This window comes from Aythya fuligula, chromosome 8, assembly GCF_009819795.1.
Source record: "Aythya fuligula isolate bAytFul2 chromosome 8, bAytFul2.pri, whole genome shotgun sequence".
NCBI classification, from domain to species: domain Eukaryota; kingdom Metazoa; phylum Chordata; class Aves; order Anseriformes; family Anatidae; genus Aythya; species Aythya fuligula.
The window spans coordinates 6,649,436-6,670,172 of NC_045566.1; the positions used below are offsets into that span (position 1 = coordinate 6,649,436).

Genomic DNA, 20,737 nt, shown 5'->3' on the forward strand with positions numbered 1-20,737 from the left:
TCTGACATCTCATAGGAATGCATGGGGCGGAAGGTTAGCAGAAGCGGAGAGGAGGAAAAAGCTATAATGTTTGGTTTAGACTGGAATGCTTCTGGTAGGAAGATCTGTTTGAAAAAGATGCTATTTTGGCCAGGATTATAGTATTCTGTTACATGTCTCCTTGAGTCTGTCCTGAGTAACTGTCCTAAAATAGAAGAATGATGTCTGGATTTGTGTCACGTGCTGTAGAGTTCATTTAGGTAATCTATTAAAAAAAAAAAAAAAGATTTGATTTCCCTGAATGGTTAGCCATGCAGATAATTCCTGTACTTCAGGTATGTTAAATACCTATCTTTAGCTCAGAACTGGAACATTTTAGCACAGTTTTTGAAACTGGAGATGCAGTCGTGTTTTCCTGCACAAATCTGAATCTGTTAGCATTTCTTGATTATAGTAACTGTTTGTATGTCCTTTGTGTTTGATTTCTAGTTCAGTTGGACCTAGTTTTTGGAGTTTGATTTTTTTTTTTTTTTTTGGTAAGTAATTATGAAATCAAAGCAGCTGTTCTTTGAATCTTGTGTTTTTTCTTGCAGAACTAAAGACAGTATGTATCATGCACTGACTTATGCCACCATACTGGAAATGCAAGCTATGATGACATTTGATCCTCAGGACATAATGAATGCAGGAAACACAATGAAAGAAGCTCAAGCCACCTGTCAAAAGTAAGTGTGGGGCAATGCAGTCAATAAATAGTCCATTCATGGAAAAGCCTTGAAAGACATCCAGGTTAGAAAAAGACGTGTAATTTCATAGGAATTATAGGAAAACAGAAGTTGGCAGGGACATCAAGAGGTCATCTAGTCCAGCCTCCTGATGAAAGGAGGGTCAATAATGAGGTTAGACCACATCACTTAGGGTTTTCAGCATTCTTGTCCTGAAAACTTTTGTTTACTGCAGTATCTGATTTTTCTTGTCAATTAACTTTTTTGTCCTATCTGTTGCCCTGGTTCTGCAGTGTCTGGAGGCTATTTACCGTTTACAGTTGCAGCACAGTTCTTCCCTTTAGTGATGGTTGTGCTGTAGCCATCTGTCTTTGAGCCAGCAGTGCTCCCAGTTCTGTACACACATGCACACACAGAATGAATCAAAAGCCTCTTTATCCCCTTCCACCATCAAAATGGATTTCTGTGCACAAAGGACAAAAGACAGATCTCAGGAGGATCATGTTGACCGAGGTCTATGTGGAATATGCTCAAGTTTGCATATGTAGTGAGACGACAGAGGGTTGGTGAATACTACAGGTACGCTGGTGACTATAGATGGCCAGCTGAAAGATAGGGTTCTCATCTTGCTTCACGTTCAGAATGACCAAACTGACTTTTCTGCAGATTTAGGAAGAAATCTACAGTAGCTGATTCCATCAACAACCTTGTGCATAGACAAAGCCTTGAACACTTCACTGAAGGTAACATTATCTCTAATTTTCCTCTTTTTTTGCTGGAAGTGGAATTGTATTGAATTGTTCACACAACATGTTCTTACAGTTTGCTGACTCATTGACAAAATTTCTGATTTGTCCTTTACAACATCACTGGATCACTGTTTTGGTAATTGCTGTGTCACCATATATAAAATCTCTATTTTATATTGGTTGCTGACTCAGTATTTCCACAAATTGCTGTGTAAGGAAATACCTAGAAAGAAGCAGGAAAATGCCTAGAAAGGTTTTAGAGCCAAGAATTTCTGGAAGTCATTATTCCTGAAAAATTTCTCTAACTGTGTATCATTATTGTTTGGAGTTCATTTGATAGTCTAGAACTGAAACACTGCAGCCAATTCAGAAAAGATTTTTCTCAGTTTGAGATTTATGAGTTTATTCCTTTATTAATGGTCTAAGTATTTTTAAATTATTTTTCATCTGATTTTTGTTTTTTCCTGCTCCATGTAACACTAGAGGAAATCCATGCAGAAATTTGCTATGCTGAATGTTTACTTCAGAGAGCAGCACTCACATTCCTCCAGGTATATTTTTTTTTTTGCATGACTCATTACAGAATAATACACACTGTACAGATTTCCTTTGTTAAAATTAATAGAAGTCTGTGGTTTCACCTAATGATCTATGACTCCTTCATCTGGATTAAATCTGGATTTTATCTGGATTATTTGCTGATGAGATAGTGACATGTTTTGTTATGCCCAATGATTATCTGAAAAGGCTTATCTCATTAGAAATTGGACTGAGTCCCCTGTGATGCCCTTCTCCATTCCCCTTTGGTTGTGTGAAACGTTGCTGCGCTAAGCAGTGATTTTCAAATACGGTGTGCTGGGATATCAGATCTCTAAAAAAAAAACATAAAAAAAAAAACAAAAACAAACAAAAAAAAAAGAGAGAGAGAGAGATGGTCATTGAAGCTAGGCTAGGCTGGAATGCAAGGGAGATTTTGTTTCAGTCAGACTGGTGTTTGCTTTCCCAAGACTTCTTTCTCGCTTGTTTGTTTTTGAACGCTTCTATGGTCTGCACAGCTATTAAGCTCTACACATTCTTTTTGCTGAATAGTGCTGCCTGTCTTTAAAAGAATGGGAACTCTCCCTCTGCTTGGAATTTTATCTGACTGGACTAATGAAGCTTGATTTGTTTGAGAAATCAGTATTAGCAACACTTATTCCAACTATCATTAACAATGTAAGCTGCAATCTAGAGCCTGGATAACTGATTTTTATTTTTGATCTGCCTCAACTTGCTATGTAACATCAGGCCTCTTCATCTGTGCAGAGGGGATAATAGAAGTCAGTCACATTTACAAAGAGCTTCTGCTTCTTAGGTCAGAGATGCTGATAGAGAATGAAATGCAGGCGATGGATTTATAATGACTGGGAGTTGCCAGATGGGCTCTGATTTGTGTTGCTTGCAGTTCAGTTTATGAAACTTCACCTTTTTCTGCTATCTGCCTTGCCCCTCTACTAGAAACTATTGCTTCATGGCAAAGCCAGTAATCAAAATAGCTTCTTCTGAAGTTTTTCAGGATGCTGATAATGATGTCTTTATGGTAAGATGCTTGAATTTGAAATGGCTGAGGTGTATCTACCTATTTTCATATTCCTACTTTTTGGGATGAGTGGCCTGTGGCACTGAGGACAGTTCGGGTGATATCTGAAGCTATGGCCGCAATGTTTTCCAGAACTTCTGCATTATGCCAGTAAGAAAAATGTGTTTGATACAGTGCCTCTTGGTTCTAAGCACTGTTTCCACAGTCTTCTATTTTAAAAAATGTTTATAAATACATGAGAAATTTAAGAGTAAGAAAATAATTTATTGTCTTCTTCTGCATGAGAAATAACTGGTTTTTGCTTCCTCTTTTTCTCTGTGTTTAATTTTTCATGAACCCATGAACTGGTTTTAAAAATTAAACAAAAGCACTTGTCTCCAACAGCTACTGCAGTCAGTTAATTTTGATGCTTAATGTAAATGACCAAACCGAATTGAAAAAACATAGAAATTAGCATCAGGATTTTGAGGGGGAGGCTGAACTATTCTTGTATTGGTTACCTCTGTTGCTGGTATCTTGAGTATTGATTTAAATATTTTGCTTTAAACATTTTAAAATCATCTTCTTTCATCTTCCATTTTCTGTTCAAATGAAAATGTACTTTTTTTCTATTAGAAGGAAAATACAACTGAACCTTTACATATGAATAGGTATGCCCAACCCCTCCCCAGTTGCTAACACAATTTGTTCTACAGAACAAAGAAAAACAGGGTCGCATTGCTCTGTGATTATTTTGTCTGCATGTTACTGGGATTCAAGTCTCTGGGGATATATCAGAAAATACACGTTCGCTTATGGGGTGTTCTGTCCTCATTTATCACTCTTGACAACTCTGCTTAAGGATGGCTGTCAAAGACATGTCAGTGGTGATGTTGCAGTCTGCAGAAGTAAGCCCCTGCCCTTCAGTTCAGGCCATTAGGCTTCCTACACCAATTCATAATTCATTTTCTTACAGACTTCACAGTTTTCTGTAACTTTGATTGGGTTATCTTCCTGACTGTCAGAAGGATGGAAAGCTCTTTGGGGCAGGTTCTGTCTCTTTGTTTACATATTGAAGAGCAGAATTGGGCCCCATTTTCTTGACAATAACAGTTAAACAACTGAACATTCATCTAATCTATGCTGTTTTCACCTAATCTATGCTATTTTCTCCACAATGGGTTGTACAGCCTCTCAAAATACCATCACAGAAAAATCATTTGCTAAAACGCATGTAGCCTTCCTATTCCAAAGTAATAGCAGATACCAAAACAAACCAGAATGACCGATTAGATGTGATGAATGAAGCAAGAAACTACCACCAGAAACTTATGAGACTAAAGAGTTTTCTCTTTGGGATACAGCTGTTAACTAAAGGTCCCCCAGATACACTTTTTTGTAAGTTCTCAGTTCATTATAGCTAGTAAAGTAACATGCTACCACACTAGTATGGGTCTCGGAGGCACTTAATTCAGACCAGAAAGAGCATATCCTGCATAACTTTACTTACCCTGCTTCCTTTTTAGGATGTGAAACTATATTCTGTAGACTCCTGAGGACAGGCAGTTATTTGTATCTGGCGCTGAGCCAGGAAGTGTTCAGATCTTAACCATGCTGAAGGACAAATGAAAGAAAGCTATTTTTTGAAACAGCCACAAGTGCATGTACCGTAGATGCTATTCATTAGTTTAGTTCCCTGTGTCCATTAGGGAGATTCAAACGGTCCAGAGGTCACAGGGGCTATACAAATCACAGAATGCATCAAAGTAAAGCCAACAGATATCTGAAAAGAGTAAAACTGTTTTAATATAAAAAAGAAGTCATAAATGCATGTATTGTTTCATAGAGAATTATATTGTCAGTGTAATGATGCTTATGTTCAAGGCACATGTTCATCTCTGGAAGACAGAAGACGTTTGTAATGCTTATAAATGCTTATAAATTTGCTTATGAATTCTTATTGCGAACATCTTTCATTTCCAACAGGATGAGAATATGGTTAGCTTCATAAAAGGAGGCATCAAAGTCAGGAACAGTTACCAAACATACAGGTATGTCAGAGTGATGACACTATTGTGTGTACTCTTTCCATAAAAAGTGCAGCCGGTCAAATTCTCCAATTCACAAATTACTTTCTGATATATTTATTGCAGCCTTCATTATGGGCCTCATATCTAGAGCCTTTCTCTGCCCACACGAATTCCTTCTTTGCAAAACAAAAGGCATTGATATTATGGTTCATTTGGATTTTAAATTTGCATTAGGTAGACAGGGAATAGAAAAAAGAGGTAGTGGACCCTTCCCTTGTTAACTGCCAAGGTTTGCCTACTTGAGATATGATCAGGCATGAAGCAGGTCATCAGGCTTATGAAATTGCATTTCTTTGTAGTTTCTGCTGCAGCTTTTTGGAACGTTCAAACCCAGTAGCTGAAGCACAAGTAATTCCATAATAAAGGCATGAAACTAAAAATGAAGAGAATATAAAATGAAGAGCTTGCAATGGAAAATATAAATGGCTTCAAAAAAAGATTTAAGCAAATGTACAGGAAATAGATTTATCAGGGCTAATTAGCATGATAGAACAGATGCAGTCTCTCCACATCATGAAGTCCCCGAACAGACAATTCATAGAGGATGTTTTTCCAAGCATATGCCACTGTCTGTGTGAAATATTGGGTTAGCTGGACCTTTAATCTGGTTAAGTATGGCAGTTATTCTACTCTAAAGAGAAGGTGCATGCTATTAAAAATGATAAGCAGGGTTGCTTATCTAAACTCACAGTATATCTGTTACTTAGTGTCTAGAAGCCAAAAACATCTGCCTAAGCATATTTCTTTTTGGGAGGTAATGGAGAGAGGTTTTCAACATGTGCAAAGTGTTTTGAAGTGCAGTAGTAAATTCTGCAAAGGTAAATTAAAATGTACACCATGGGAAGCATACTCTATTGTGCCTCAATAAATTAAGAACAGCTCTACTATATGTAAAAACAAAGTGTAATAAATCTAGTTGGACTTAGGTGGTCTCCCTCAAAAGAATGCTAATAACAACTTCAATATTACTAAAACATACTTTAACAAAGGGGAAGTTTGTATGTGAGACTGGCAATTATGATTTTTGTACTGTACCTTTGATGTGGCAAGAAGTAATTGTTTTCAGCCCTGGTGAGAGTGTGGTGCAGAAGGTTGCGGCAAAAATGTGGAAATGAGCCTTTGTTTGCTTTGATTGATTAATATTTATCACAATAATTTCTGATACAAAAAAGTGATTTTTGCTTTCCCTGCTGTCAACAGAACAGGTTGGTAATCCACAACAACAGCAACCGTGACAAAGATAGTAGGGGTAAACATTACAAAGATATAAAACTCTCAGGGAGGAAAGGTTACCATAAAAAAAAAGATAGAGTGAAATAATATGGTAATTTAGAATGAAACATTTGCTTGCTGTCAGTACATAAAAAGTATGAGAAAATTTTCATGGTAGTAGAGACTAATGAAAAATTTAAAAAGATGAAAATTAAATTTGCATCATGTTTTGTTTTACTTTAGGACTTAAAATTTGGCCTCAGAAAAGCCACAAAAAGTCACGTGTATCAGACAAAACAGTATCCATTCCAGGTTCCGCAGAAGTGTACTGAAAGGGAGAAAGATGACAGTGTCCATGTTCATGTGGGTTTAAGGTGACTAAATGCAGGTCCATTGTAAAGGCTGCAATTACAGTGAAGGGTCTTAGATCTATTAGCAACAACCAGCTGATAAAAATGTGACAGCCTGCATAGAAATGTGTGGCTGGAATTGAAAGAGTGTTTGTGTTTTTTTCCCTATGCATAAGCAAATTGAACTAAAACAATAATGTGAAAAACACATAACTGTGGAAGGCTTGGGGGAAAAGCAGCTTCAAATCCAGTTGGCTTACACAGGGCAATAAAGGAACGCTACCAAGTTGAGACCTAAAAGATTAGAAATATAAGTAATTTCCAATATACCTGCTCACTTTTTAAAATTTCTTACAATTGACTTTTCCTATATATAACACAATGTTCTTTTGGTTGAACATGCACAAAATGGGAATGCATAATCTAGAAATTAGTGAAATGCAAATCAAATTAATTAAAAAATTGCGAAGTCCTGTCTTCTGCACTGGCCCATCGTCTCTTTGTAATAGTAAGTCCCAAAAGCCAGTCTTGGGACATTTTCAGGCAGAAACGTGGTTGCAGATTGACTATGTCTGTTTGACAGGAATTCATCTCCAGGACTCCATATTTTTGAGTTGATAGTAATATGACAGAAATGGTTTGTTGATAAATCCAACAAAATGCTGTAGATGTTGTTCATCTGGGTGAGATGACAAATTCACCTTTTTTGAACTACTGTGTAGGTCAAGGTAATTGGATTACTTTCTTACTGAATTGTAATTAGTGTTAATCATTTTGTTTTACTGACAATATGACAAAATCTTGTGCTTTTTCAGAGAGCTGGACAGTCTCATACAATCTCCACATTATGTCAAAGGGGAGAACCATCTCCATTTTGAGGGAGGTGTAAAGCTCGGGGTTGGAGCGTTTAATTTGGTATGTACCAGCAGTTCTTCTCTTGAGCTCAAGGTCTGCAAACTCCTGAAAATGTTCTTAATGTAACTTCCTGAGAAGTTCCATAGACATCAGTGTTACTAGTCTTGGGGTTAAAATTAGGTGTATGTGTTGATACCTGCAGGATCCCAGTCTCTGATCTAACACCAGCAGATAGTAATACACTATAGAAATAAAGAGACTGCTACCCATAACATGCCAATACCGTTGTGTGTGTGCAGGCCCATGTGCACGTCCTGATGGAGAAATTATAAATTGAGCGATTTTCTTGTCTGACACAGGCTAAGGACATGTTTTTTGATGATATAGCAAAGTGCCTGTGCCCAGGTGCCAGTGGAGGTGATCTAGGTTAGCCCAGTGACCAGTGCTGGGAGGCACACAGGAGTGGGTTGTAGCCTCATGAGAAGGGAACCATGGGGATAAGGGCTGGGAGAAGCCTTGCTCAGGAGCAGAAGATGCCGGTGCTTGTTGACTTCCATTTACTATTTAATTGGCACTGAGGGAGCAACCAAGGACAGGGAGTTGTCTGTTGGCAGGACAGTTGGTGGGGCAGGATGCGTGAGTGGAGCCTGGGATGCTGTTCAGGCCACTGTTTGCTGCTGGTGCTTGTGTTCTGGTCAGGAAAACAAGGGGTCAGATGTGGTGACATGGCACAGGATGTCCTCTGTAGCAAACCACGGGATGGCTGATGGTATGAAAGTGTGTAACTGTGTAACTCTTGCATTTCTTTCTATAGACATTGTCCATGTTTCCTGCACGGATTCTGAGATTGCTGGAGTTTGTTGGGTTTTCTGGAAACAAGGTAAAGGTGAAATAAATATTTTTGGTACATTTCTTTCAGATCGAGAGAGAGAGAGAGGAGTTTCTTCCTCCTCTCATTAACTCTGAAACACTGATTAGTATCACAGCATGTGTGTTGCTGACACTGTTTTCATACAGTCCGGTATTCCTTTATATTTTTGTCTGAACTATTATAAAGGTTGTGATATCATTTTTCAATGATAATACACTTTTGAAACATGATACAAGATAATGGCTAATACAGTGGTATTGACAAAATCAGGTTTTGTTTTTTTTTTATTATTTTTAGTTACTGGTCTTTTGATGTATGCTTGTGCTTAGAAGGTCATAGCCAAAATCATATTCTTAGCCTGTTATAAATTATCTTACTTGATAGTTGCGGTTATTAGAGTATCCGAATGACCCTGAGAGGTTCCTGCATGACATCCAGTTGGAAAAAAAAGACTTCCAGTTTCATTTGATTTATTTTTCTCCATGTCTTTAATGATTTCTGTGGCACCTAAATCTTCTTTGCCTAAAGAGTAAGTGCTTTTTTTTTTCCCCAGAGAGTTACAAGTCTGACCTGTGTTGCCTGTGCATGCAGTTTAAGGCCAGTTGTTTAGCAACGAAGCACCAGTAAGCTTGCACAAACTTGACTTACTCTGTCCAGCAGAGGCACAGAAAGTATCCAGAAAGTAATCTCTCTGTGTTAGTATTTTGTGGATACGTTGTTTCAAAATAGGATAATAAACTGTGGGTAATTATTTAGAGTTTTTGTTTGTTTGTTTTTTTAATCTTGGCCTTGATACCTTTTACCTGTCCTTATTTCCCATTCCACCACCAGACTATGAGATTCAATCAAAATTTGGGTTCTTGGATTAAAAAAGCATTAAGGTTCACTTAACCTGAACTACCAGTTATGCTTATTTCATAAATTTTGGGTAAGGTAAATGCTGTGTTTGTGGGACATCAAACAAAAGCATAAACAAGTTAAAACTCAACTCTTTTTTATAATGTTTTCTATTTTCAAAACAAGTTTCAAGGAGAAAAATATTTCTTTAATCAGAGCTGCACTTGTAGGTGACATGTGGGTGAATGTCATTGCCACTTTATTAGTTTATTGGAGGGATGTTAGATCTGAAAATAAAATGTCATGTTTAAAAGCAAGGAGCTATTGCAAGGGCATGGATTAGAACTTGGAAATGCCTGGGAGCTTGACCAGGAGCTGTTTCACAGGCAGTAGAGGCAAAAATCAAGTAGTTCCACCTGTCAGTTATGAAAACAAAATGCATCTAAAGCAAAATATTCTCCTAGAAAATGTAAGGGCAATTTGCATGCCAGCAGAATTCTGAGAATACTCAGAATTGAACTCTCATTCTATTACTGCAGATGAAAATTTTCCCTCTAATAGAATTTCTGTTCTTTTCCATTGGCCCTGGGGTTTGTTGTATGGCTATGAGTGGGCTGCTATTTGTGTTGATGAGTCAGCTCCTGTTCCAGTTTTTCAATAACTGACTGAAGCATGACCTAGATTAGCATAAATTTAAGCAAAAACATGGTATCTGTACACCATAAAAAGGTGCATTTTAAGCATTTTGATCAAAGTTCATTGATGGTCATTTATTTTAACATCCCAGAAAAGTCTTTCTGCATAGGACAGTTTGAAACTAGATGCCCAAAGTGAAAAGCAAGATTGCAATTACATTCATAGTCCCTTCCAGTGGTGCTTTTCCAAAGCTTGCAGAAGGAATCTGTCTTCTGCAGTACAGACAAGAGGCTTGAAGGTGAAAGTAACAAAAGAGAAGAGAGAAAGTGTGTGTGTCATATGCTGCACACCATCCAGAGGAAAAGGAATTTTGAGTACATCAGCGTTTGACCACACAGTTTTTTCATTTAAATGCTTGTGGTGAGCATCAGGCTGTGCAAAAGCCAAGAGAGCCTTGAGCTGCTTATGATTTACCCAAAAGAGTTATATTTCACTCAAAGACAGTTTGCTTTTAGTGTGGATCGTGTGTGTATTAGAAGTGGATATACAATTGTATTAAGATATCTTCCACAAAACTAATCTGCCTTGAAGCTGGCAGACTTGCCCCTAGCAACTCTCCTTCTCACAGACATGTCATGTCTGCTAGTTACTGAGGATGTGCCCAAAGCTGCATTACTTCCTCAGTCATTCATGGGCACTGGGGACAGCATGATCAACTTAACAGCAGTCTGGCGTCCCAGAATAGTAGGAAGGATAAGATCAAGAAAGTATAAAAGTAGCCTGAGGCCACCCTCGTTCCCTTCCGCTCCGAGAAGTGCCAGTTGTGCCACGCTCACTGTCTGAGCTCCTTTCTCCTGGTATCGTTGGTCAAACTAAGGGCTTATTTGTGTTCCGTGGCATAGACCCTGCATTTAGATATTGAGATTCAAGGCATGGGAGTGCAGTTTCACCTGATTTCATGAGAAATTTTCTGTGGGTTGAGGTATATATCATGCATTGGCTAGGCCACTAACAGGGGAGGCAGGTCTCATCCACTCTGGACAGCGGGTGCAGAATGTGTCCCGTCTGGACTTTTTGTGCTTAATGGTGACTAACTTCTGGTGTGAGATCACAAGACTCCTCAGACTGACATGTACAGTCATTCTTAGTTTATAGAACGCTACAAATTTTGTGGTGCTAAGTTGTAGAAAAGTTTGACATGGGTCCACCATAAGTTAAGTGCAGCTTGTCAGAGGGTCAGCTGGCAGCATGATTTCTGGGGAAGGCAGAAGAATTTTCAGATAGAACCAACTTCTTTCAAGTTATACTTTCTGATGTGGGAGGACACTTTTTCCCAAAGCAGCTGAGCTGAGGAATATTTTTGATGTCTCAATTTGTAATAAATTGAGTTCCAGTTTCTGAAGAAGCATCTTTTTGATTTGCATTTTGGTCTCCTGCAAATTTTAAACTGAAGTTATTTAATACATTCAAGTGCCCAGGCTACTGGTTTAATTAGTTCTTCATAAAAGCTATTATTCATCCTACTCGCTACACCTGCAGTAATGTGATCAAGTCATGGGACATGAACAGTGACCTTGTTTTGCTTCCTTTGTAAAGATCTGTAATTAAACAAGAATGATTTAAAATATAATTGAAGAGCTTTCACTTCAGGAAATGAAATGGATTTTAGTCAGTCACAGCTGAAATAGATAGGAACCAGCCTGTATGCTGTCTAATGATGGTTTTGAGCATTGTCCTTGTTTGCACCTCATTCACTGTGAGAATCCTCCACTGCTTGTGTGGGACACTGGAATGAGAGAATAGTGGATGTCTTGGAACAAGGATCACATCAATGGGATATTGCTTTTCCTTGTCATGAAGTGACAGTATAGGGAATTAAAAGGGCATAGGATGTTCTGAGCAACTTGCATAGAAAGGTAAGGGATACTGCATTGGGTCGTGACATTTGTCTGTAAGAAAAGTGTGTCGCTTCCTCCTTTGTGTTATACCTTATGCTTTTCATGGTAACCTGCCTCTTGTGTTACTGTTGTTTAAGTATTTTAGAGAAATTACTGCTACTTGTTACCTTGACATCTGTTTTATATTGTAGCAATAGACTTTGTTTGGAAGCACATCCTGGTGGTTTGTCATAGCTCCTGTCACCAGTGGCATAGGTGTGGGAGGTATTTACAGGTGTTAAAAGGTGCGTCCTAACAATTAGTGTAATGTACTCGATTATACCGACTGGCACCAGTGAGTATAATTTGTTCACAGAGGCTCAAATAGTAGCAGTCTGTGATTTGGTGCTGAGATCCTCAGCTGATCCCCACTGAGGATCATGTGGGTGTAGTAGCATTGTCCAACTCATGACACCTCATCTACCTGATTAGGTTTGCTGGCTAATTTCTTTAGGCTCCCTGTGGAGTAAGAGTAGGTGCTTAAAAAAGGTGAATCAGAGTGTCCGACTTGGGCTTCTGTGCTGAATCGTTCCTTCCAGGAGTAAATCTATCTCTACCAGCCACAAAGGGAGCCTAGGGAGTCTGTCTGGTTGGACATGGTAGCTAAAATGTGCTTCTTACAAAACCCTTTGTCATCCCACTTTGGAGATCTTGCAACAGCAGTTTGCAAGAGTGTTTTCAGGAGAAGCAGCTTTGTTGCAGCCTTCTCTACAAGCAAGCATTGCAATACTAGTAATAACTGCTTCTAGATTTCTTTTGTTCAGACTGTGTTTACTGATTATATTGTTATTTTAATATAGAAAGCTTGGGGTATTCCAGTAGCAGAGTGAAATGTAAGCAGTCTTTAATTACCTGTGTGGGACAAAATAGGATTCTAGACATGACAGCGACCTAACTTGCTCAGTGAGCTTCCCATACCTGTGTAACTACTCAGTTTAAGAATTTAGGCTGATGTATGCCAGATTTGCAGCTGTCTTTTATAAAGAATGAGCAATTTCTTAATCGATTTTCTTCACAGCTACAGCTTTCCCAGATGCTGTCCCAGATGGGGTGGATATGGGCTGCCTTCCTGGTTCATACAGACAATAATATTGTGTTTGGCTATCTTAAAATACATTTTTTTTGGACTAAAATACATCAGTGAGATCAACTTGACAAGTAAATTGTTTTATATAAATAATACAGTTTGTTTCTCTGTCATTCTTAGTGCTATTCACAAATATGAGCAGCAGCTATTTTACCTGTATTTTTATATTAACTGGAAGATATCTAACACTGTAAGGCCTTCTACTGAAGTAAACGTCTGTAAAGACTCAGTAAAATATCCGTCCTGAAGATTTTTCATTTGAAAAAATCTACTTTGGAAGTCTACTTTGGATTTTTTTTTTCTGACAAATTCATTCCACAAAATGTTTTGTCTTCTACCTTGCAGTACAACAGTGTTACTTTAAAAAAAAATCCAAGTATTTGTGGTTTTCATCTGAGCAGGTGGAAGGAGCTGAGTGCATCATATTTTGTTAGTTATTTGTATCAATCAAACTTCTGCTTTCAGCAGAAAATGAAGTTGGCTTTATTTCAAGAGTGCTTGCTTTCCATAAAGTCATTGATTTTCAGTTATGATTTTCCTATCTTTTAAATTTCTTCTGAAGTGATGTACAAGTCAGTATTTTCATTATTTTATCCAGGCTAGATGTCATGCTAATTCTCTTGCAGGTGTGTGTGTTAATGGTACGTGTTACTTTCCCCATAACAGTAATAAATAAATAAAGATTTATTAAAACTCAAAATAACTGTATTTACATTAAAAAAAAACAAAACAAAACACTAGTTAAGTAAAAACATACATGTATGATCAAAATTAGAATATGGTTACAGGCTTCAGGATTTGTACAGTAAATGGTAAAGGTCATGTAGTGTAATACCTTTCCATGGGCAGGGACACACAAAAGATGAAAATCTGTGTTGAGATCATGCACTGAGTGCTCCCTGTGATACCTTCTGCAGTGGCTCCAGAGACATCCCTCAGGGTCCCTATTTATAGTGTAGCTGGTTTGAATGGATGTCTTTATAGTTGTATACATCTTGTTCCAGTAGTTTTCCATTGCAGTTGTAGTGCAACTTTTAAATGGAATTTTCCCCAGCACAAAGTGAACATCTTACTGTATGTGTTTACTAAGAAGCAAATCTCATGGTTGATATGTTCGCATGTTTATATTCTTACCATTGACACCAGGGAACCAGTCCTAGAAGGGGATTGGTAAATACTGTTGTCTCAGGAGCTTGAATCCTTATTTCTCCCTTTGAATATGAATACAGCACGATACTTGATTGCTGTAGCTCTTCCCAAAGAGAATAGGAACATTCTTCTTTCTGTGATATTTTTCCTACCTCTGGTAGAGGGCCAACACCATTGCAAGGCTTCTTTTGTTGACATACTTACAGACATCCTTTTGCACTGCTATCCTTTGCCCTGCTAGTTGCTGATATGGTTTTCTTGATGTCTTTAACCTGCTTCTGCAGTGAATAACAACATACATGGACACACGGCACAAAGACGATCAATATTATTTGCCAGGCATTTTAAAACCGTGCTTTTTTCATTATTGAAAAGTGGTTTAGCAGCACTTTGGTGATGGTGATAAGTTGTTTCACATTCTCTTACATTAACCAAGTAATAAATCACAAATTGCTGCTCTGTCTCAGAATGTTTTCCAGAGATGAAGCAGTTACTCCATAAAAAACTGTTAATATAATCTCTCTGATTGCTATACAAATAATTTACATCAGTGTATTTTGGAAATTTGAGAGTGAGCAATCTATAGATGACACTGCAAAGGATAAATATATATATATATCAAAAATTTGCTTTGGTTCTTTTCTAATACTTTGTCCTTCTCGCTTTTGTTTGCACAGGAGCATGGTCTGCTGCAGCTTCAAGAAGGAGCGTCATCATACAGCTTTAGGTCGGTGCTGTGTACCATGCTGTTGCTTTGCTATCATACTTTCATGACCTTTGTGTTAGGTAAGATTGTTTATAATAACTCTTGGATTTGATTAGTTCTTGTGGGAGACAAAGGGGAAAAAGATGGTTTCAACACCTATTTGTTGGTGAAATACTTGTTCACACTCAGATTAAATATACGTCATTTTGGGGTGATTTTACAGTAGTGATCATAAACAAAAAGAGTATCTTAATCTACAAGATGGAGGTTTGTTTAATGCATAAGAAAGGAGAAAATGGGGGTAGCAAAAGAAGTCATGAGAACTAAATCTTTCTTCTCTAATCAGGTGTATTAACTGGGAAGCTGAAATCATGGCTGTGGGTGAGATGAGTTCCTGAATACTTTGCTCATCTCTATCTTTTTTTAGAGTTGATAGCTTCTCTCTGAAAGAATATACTTCCCAGTCATCTACTGTTAGAGCTTTTTCAAAGTGTGTTTGTCTACTCATAAATTAATTTTCAAGTCACTAAGCACAATGTTGTTTGAATCTTCCTGCTTGCTGGCTTAGTGAAACTGTATTTATACCCAACTTAACAGATAGAGGAACTTCTGTATCGGCCAGATGAGGATGGCTAATCAGTACTTTGCCCTCCTGTTTTTTGTGTTTTGTATGTGCGTGTGTTGTTTTTTTTTTTTTTTTACTGTTTTTATTACTTGCATTATTATGCATTTTAGGGACAGGAAAAGGAAATGTTGAGGAGGCAGAAAGGCTACTTAAACCTTACTTGGCTCGCTATCCAAAGGTAAAATCAATCATAATTCAGATTGGTATGATTGTTTAATGTTTCCCTGCCAAATAACAAAGATCTAGACTGTATGGTCAGCTTGAAAACTGTTAAAGAATACTCGTATTTTTATTATTATTTATTACAGGGAGCCATATTCCTGTTTTTTGCAGGCAGGATAGAAACACTGAAGGGTAACATTGATGCGGTAAGTAATCCACTTGCTCTTGGAAAAAATAAGCCTCAAAAGCTTCAGAAAAGCTCCTACAGGAACAACGTTTCTGTTTTAGTTAATGCTTCCTGTGTCTCTGGCCTGTATGTAATTTATAGCTCATGAATACGAGTAGGAATTTTGAAAACTATTTTGACCAGCTTGTTTCACCAGCTCATATCATTATCCTTGATTTCTGGTGATAACCTAATCCACTACTATTAATGACACAGTTTTGTCATTGTCTTTCCTATCCTGAAGTGAGTTGTACCTTTAACAACATCCCATGGTAATCATTTGCCTTAAGTCTGAATGGAGAGTCATACGAGACTTGCAAGAATTAGGGTGTTGCAGAATACACGTCAAAAATACTCTGAGACACAGTATCAGCTGATGTGCAGTGCTGTAGCTCCCTTGAAGTCTTTGGAGCTATGACAAATGTCAGCTGAGCATCTGTCCTCTGACTTTAGTTTCCCAGTTTCCCTAGGTACATGCATTCATTTTGCCTGTACTTAGGACTTCCATAAAACTTCCAGGAATGGGGAGCTCTGTTGCAGGGGTAAACTGGCTAACCCCAGGATGACTGTGGAGCCAAGGAACTCTTATGTGAAGCCAGCAGACGTGATCTTGGGGAATACTAGGCTGTTTTTAATTTGGAAACTGCAGGAGCTATGGAAGCAGATCATGAAGACCAAATGTCTGTTACAGCTTTGTTGTACATGCATTTACATGTGATTAAGGCAGTGTTTGGAAATCTCTGTGTTCAGGCAGTTAATAGGTATGAAGAATGCTGCGAGGCTCAGCAGTACTGGAAGCAGTTTCATCACATGTGTTACTGGGAGCTCATGTGGTGCTTCACCTACAAGCGCCAGTGGAAGATGGCGTTCTTTTATGCAGATCTGCTAAGCAAAGAAAACACTTGGTCAAAGGTAAGTTGAGCAGAACAAGAAGGAAATATTTAATGACAGGTATAAGGCCCTGTATTATCTATTAACTTTTAATCAAATAGAGTTGACTTTTGGTATCTGTGAGCTGGGTGAAAATTATAAAACAAATACAGGTCTGCTGTGGCTTTTTCAAAACAATGTGAATTGTGAACATTAGAATCTGAACAGATTGTGGTCAAATGGAAACCTTTTGGGCCTTGTTTGTAGATGAAGAACAGACTGTTAGAGATGTTCTGCTGTGGATTAACTGATTGTTTTGTCAACACATTGCCGTTAGTGGCAAGTTGTCATTTCTTTCTTAACATTACAAGCTCTTCTGGTGATGAGTGAGATTAGCCATGATGGTGCCTCTAGGATAATAAATGCAACTAGAAGCAATGCAGCTTGCCCTGTGCATCTGAAAGGGAGAAGTTCTCAAGTCCAGAACCCTGGTAGACTTCTTCCCTTTGCCTTCACTTGAACCACAGGAAAATCTGTCAGGCTTTAAAGTCTGGTGAGTGGGTGGGTGGGGTTAACTGGTGTTCACTGGTTTGTTTCTCCTCAGTGTGATCACTCTGGGTGGATAAGGAGGTGTTATCTCTGTTTTTTTCTACTGCACATGGTATATATTGGCCAAGTGCAACCAAAGCTGACATAAGGTCCAAACAGCCGGAGAGCAGCTCTCACAATGCTTACAGTTGGACAAAATCTGGAGCAGGGATTCATGCCCCTGGGTATTCCAGCAACGCTCTCAGTCAGATGCATTGGTCTGAATAGCTCCCACAGGACTTTTGTTTAGTGATGGACCACTACCCGACTAGAAGCTTTAATATCCTGAAATGCTGTAGGATTAATATTAATATATGTCCTTTTAAACTTTATGTAGAGTTCTTTAGTTTATTGCACAGGCCTAGAGGCAGCAAAGGTGCTTCTTATCAATAGGTAACCTATTGCAAGTACAACCTAATAGGAGCAAAATACTGACTACATGAACTAAGTAAATAATGGTCACATAAATGGACTGTTACATTCTGCTAGAAATAGATAGGAAAAATATTTTAAGCTTTGACTGAAAACTCCTGAAACTTATGGTTAATGTAGACTCCTTAAAGCAGTCTTTAAGACTGCTCAAGAACTCACAACTGTCATTTTCTGCTGTTCCAAATATTGCAATGTCCTCTGCTGCTTTGCTTTCCTTGGTTGCTGAATATATAATTGCTCACAAGTCCCTGTGAAGTCAGTACATTTCATAATCTGAAATAAGGAAACCTTTTAAAAACTATTGTGCTTTTTCTAGAACTTAATATTTGAGATATGCTACTAAGTTGTGACTGGACGCATAAAACATATGGTTTGTTTATTTTTTTTTTCTCCAACCTTTTCTTAAGGTTTCCAGTGTGTATTCATGAGAGTAATACAAAAATGTATTTTATACAAGCATGATACATAGTTGTACGCTTGTTCTTGGAATGTGAACATGAGCTGATAAAGAAAACAAAGGCATTCAAGATTTTAAAAAATTACCTTTTTTTTTTTTAAATACTTATCTCCTGACTAAAATTTCATAAGATTATTTCTATTTGTGAGCAAAAGCAGCAAGTTCTTCCTCTTTGTTACTGTTTTGTTCTTTAAATCAATAATGGTGATGCTGTAAATTCATTTTTCTGTACAGATATTCTTGATTGCATTTGCAGGCTACCTATATTTACATGAAAGCTGCTTATCTCAGTATGTTTGGACCTGATGACTGCAGTCCTTTTGGAGACAATGAAGTTGAATTATTTAGGTAAAATTTGTTAACTCTCAGTTAACAACAGTTTCATATCAAGTCACGGTATATATGGAAAAGAGGCAGAATTACTCATTGTGCAGTCTGGAAGATCTGCACAAATAGCATTGGAATTGGTAAGAAATTGAAGAATGAAACACTACCCTTAGAATAAAAAGACCCTGAATTCAGACAGGAGATTTCTACTGACCTGGAAATACTTTAGAGACAGGTATTAATTCTGTCAGCCATACGGTAGCTGGTGTAGTTGCATGTACCATTCACATTCTTTTTCAATTGTTTCCATTGACCAAAATGGCATGTAAGATCTGAAAGCCTTAGTGGATTACGTTACAAGATGGATGCCTGTAACAGCTAATGGAGACTGAATCATTACAATTTGATTTTTGGGCTTTGAGTCTGGGACCAATATTAAATAGTTACATGTGCAAGTAAATGTTTGCATTATTGACCCAGTAATTTAATATATTTCTAATGATCAAGCTCAAAAAAGCCTAACTTTTGCTGGGCCAAACAAAATTAATTACTTTGTTTTTCTGAGAATGTGTCTATAAAATTTCAATATCACTTCTTAACGTGCTTAAAATATATTGATACTTCTCAGGTCTTCCATATCTTATGTAATTATTAAAAGCAGATTTCATTGGATTTGGGATCCATTGCAAAGGGAATCAGTTTGGTCTTTGGGAGAATGCGAGGAACACTGACAAAAGCCAAGCTTGCCTCTTTCTTAGTCTGTGAAGATGGGCCATTTATAAGTTAGGTGCCTCACCTAATTTATTCTTTTGGGTGGGGAAGAGTCCTTATTTCTGCTGCTTGATTAAAGTGGAAGCTTAAAAGAGATATGTATGTCCTACATAAAGACAGCTTTTGTGAATATGTATTGCTCTGCTTCCCTAGAGACAGCAATAGCTGGGTGTGTAGCAGCTTTTTAAAGTTCTCTTCACTTAGATTTTTTTATTTTTATTTTTTTTAGAGTTTGAATATTGTTGTCCCAGACGTTCATAGAGGAAAAACTCCTTACTTTTTTTCCTTACTTTTTTTTCTTTTTTTAACTTTCAGGATTGTTCCCAGCTTGAAACTGAAAATTGCAGGGAAATCACTGCCTACAGAAAAGTTCGCCATTCGGAAAGCTCGACGATATCTTTCTTCAAACCCTGTTCCTTTACCTGTTCCGCCTTTGGTAAGTTAGAAATATTCTGCCCCCCTGCCCCCTACCCATTACATTTTTTTTAATTTATTGAAACAAAAACAAGATAATTAGAATACTATCTTTCCGTGTTTCTAAGGTAAAACCTCTGCAAGAGACTGGAATGTTCCCAAAACAAAGCCAAATGAATGCAAGGAATGCTGTAAAACTGGGGCATGCAGCAGCCACAGGGAACTAAGCCAGTTGTTTGTGACACATAAATGTGTTGCATGTGTAACTCATTATTCTAGCTATGGACTGGCATGCTCCTATCAGTATTTTTTAATTACCTGTTGAGGAACTTTGCCCTTGGTCTCTTCTGTCATGTGTCAGTTACTAAGACTATTAAAAGAAGACTTTGAGGTACAAAAGAGTGGAAAAAAATCAAGAAACCAATGCTAGAACTGGGGGCTCTGTGTAAGCGATTCCTTAATGTGCCCCTGAATGTTTGCAATGTGGTGCTCTTCAAAGCAGCTTGGGGTGGTAGGATGAAACATAGCCAAGTCTCTTTAGATACTCCAGAGAGCTATTGCATACAGTTATTTTTTATTTTTTATTTTTTGCCTGTAGTGCTGGCTAGTTCCCAGTTGCCAGGTAAGATCAACTGTATAAGGCCCCCATTGTCTAGCACATGGTGCACTTACAAAAATCTGTCTGCAAAGACCAAGTAAAAGAACATAAAAGATTTTGACTCCACAGGTCTGCTAAGTTCAGTGGCATTAACATTTGCAGTGCCTTGAGCTGTTTTATCTGAGAAACAGATGGATAATTAGTAAATACTCTTTAAGAAAATGCCTGAGCAAGGAGATCCTCTTGGAGACACCAGTGAGTAGTCATTTCTCAGTCCACCAGCTGGTTATGTGACACACTGCTGCTTGAACAAACATAGTCTCCTGCAAATAAGGTACAGCACAGCGTGAGTATTCACTGGTGGCCACTTTCAACCAAGTCATGAGGCTGAAATGAGAGGAAATGATGAGATTTTTTTGATTTGCCTTTCAGGTTTCAGAAATTGTAGAGAGTCAATAAATATACACACCTGGAGTTTGGTTGGGCTATTCTAATGGAGTTTTAACAAAGCGGGTTTCTGTGCTGA

General features: G+C 37.9%; 1 protein-coding gene across 3 annotated transcripts in view; it reads left to right on the plus strand.

Annotated features, from left to right (window-relative positions):
* The window catches only part of TTC39A (tetratricopeptide repeat domain 39A), a 45,046-nt gene that overhangs the window by 15,688 nt on the left and 8,621 nt on the right, over window positions 1-20,737 (plus strand). For all 3 annotated transcript variants that reach the window (XM_032192080.1, XM_032192079.1, XM_032192081.1), the window contains exons 3-14: window positions 573-704; window positions 1,371-1,447; window positions 1,937-2,004; window positions 4,998-5,062; window positions 7,479-7,578; window positions 8,333-8,398; window positions 14,713-14,821; window positions 15,477-15,544; window positions 15,675-15,734; window positions 16,505-16,666; window positions 18,358-18,449; window positions 19,515-19,635. In XM_032192080.1, the coding sequence (XP_032047971.1) occupies window positions 573-704; window positions 1,371-1,447; window positions 1,937-2,004; window positions 4,998-5,062; window positions 7,479-7,578; window positions 8,333-8,398; window positions 14,713-14,821; window positions 15,477-15,544; window positions 15,675-15,734; window positions 16,505-16,666; window positions 18,358-18,449; window positions 19,515-19,635 (1,120 nt within the window). The remainder of the gene's footprint in view (window positions 1-572; window positions 705-1,370; window positions 1,448-1,936; window positions 2,005-4,997; window positions 5,063-7,478; window positions 7,579-8,332; window positions 8,399-14,712; window positions 14,822-15,476; window positions 15,545-15,674; window positions 15,735-16,504; window positions 16,667-18,357; window positions 18,450-19,514; window positions 19,636-20,737) is intronic.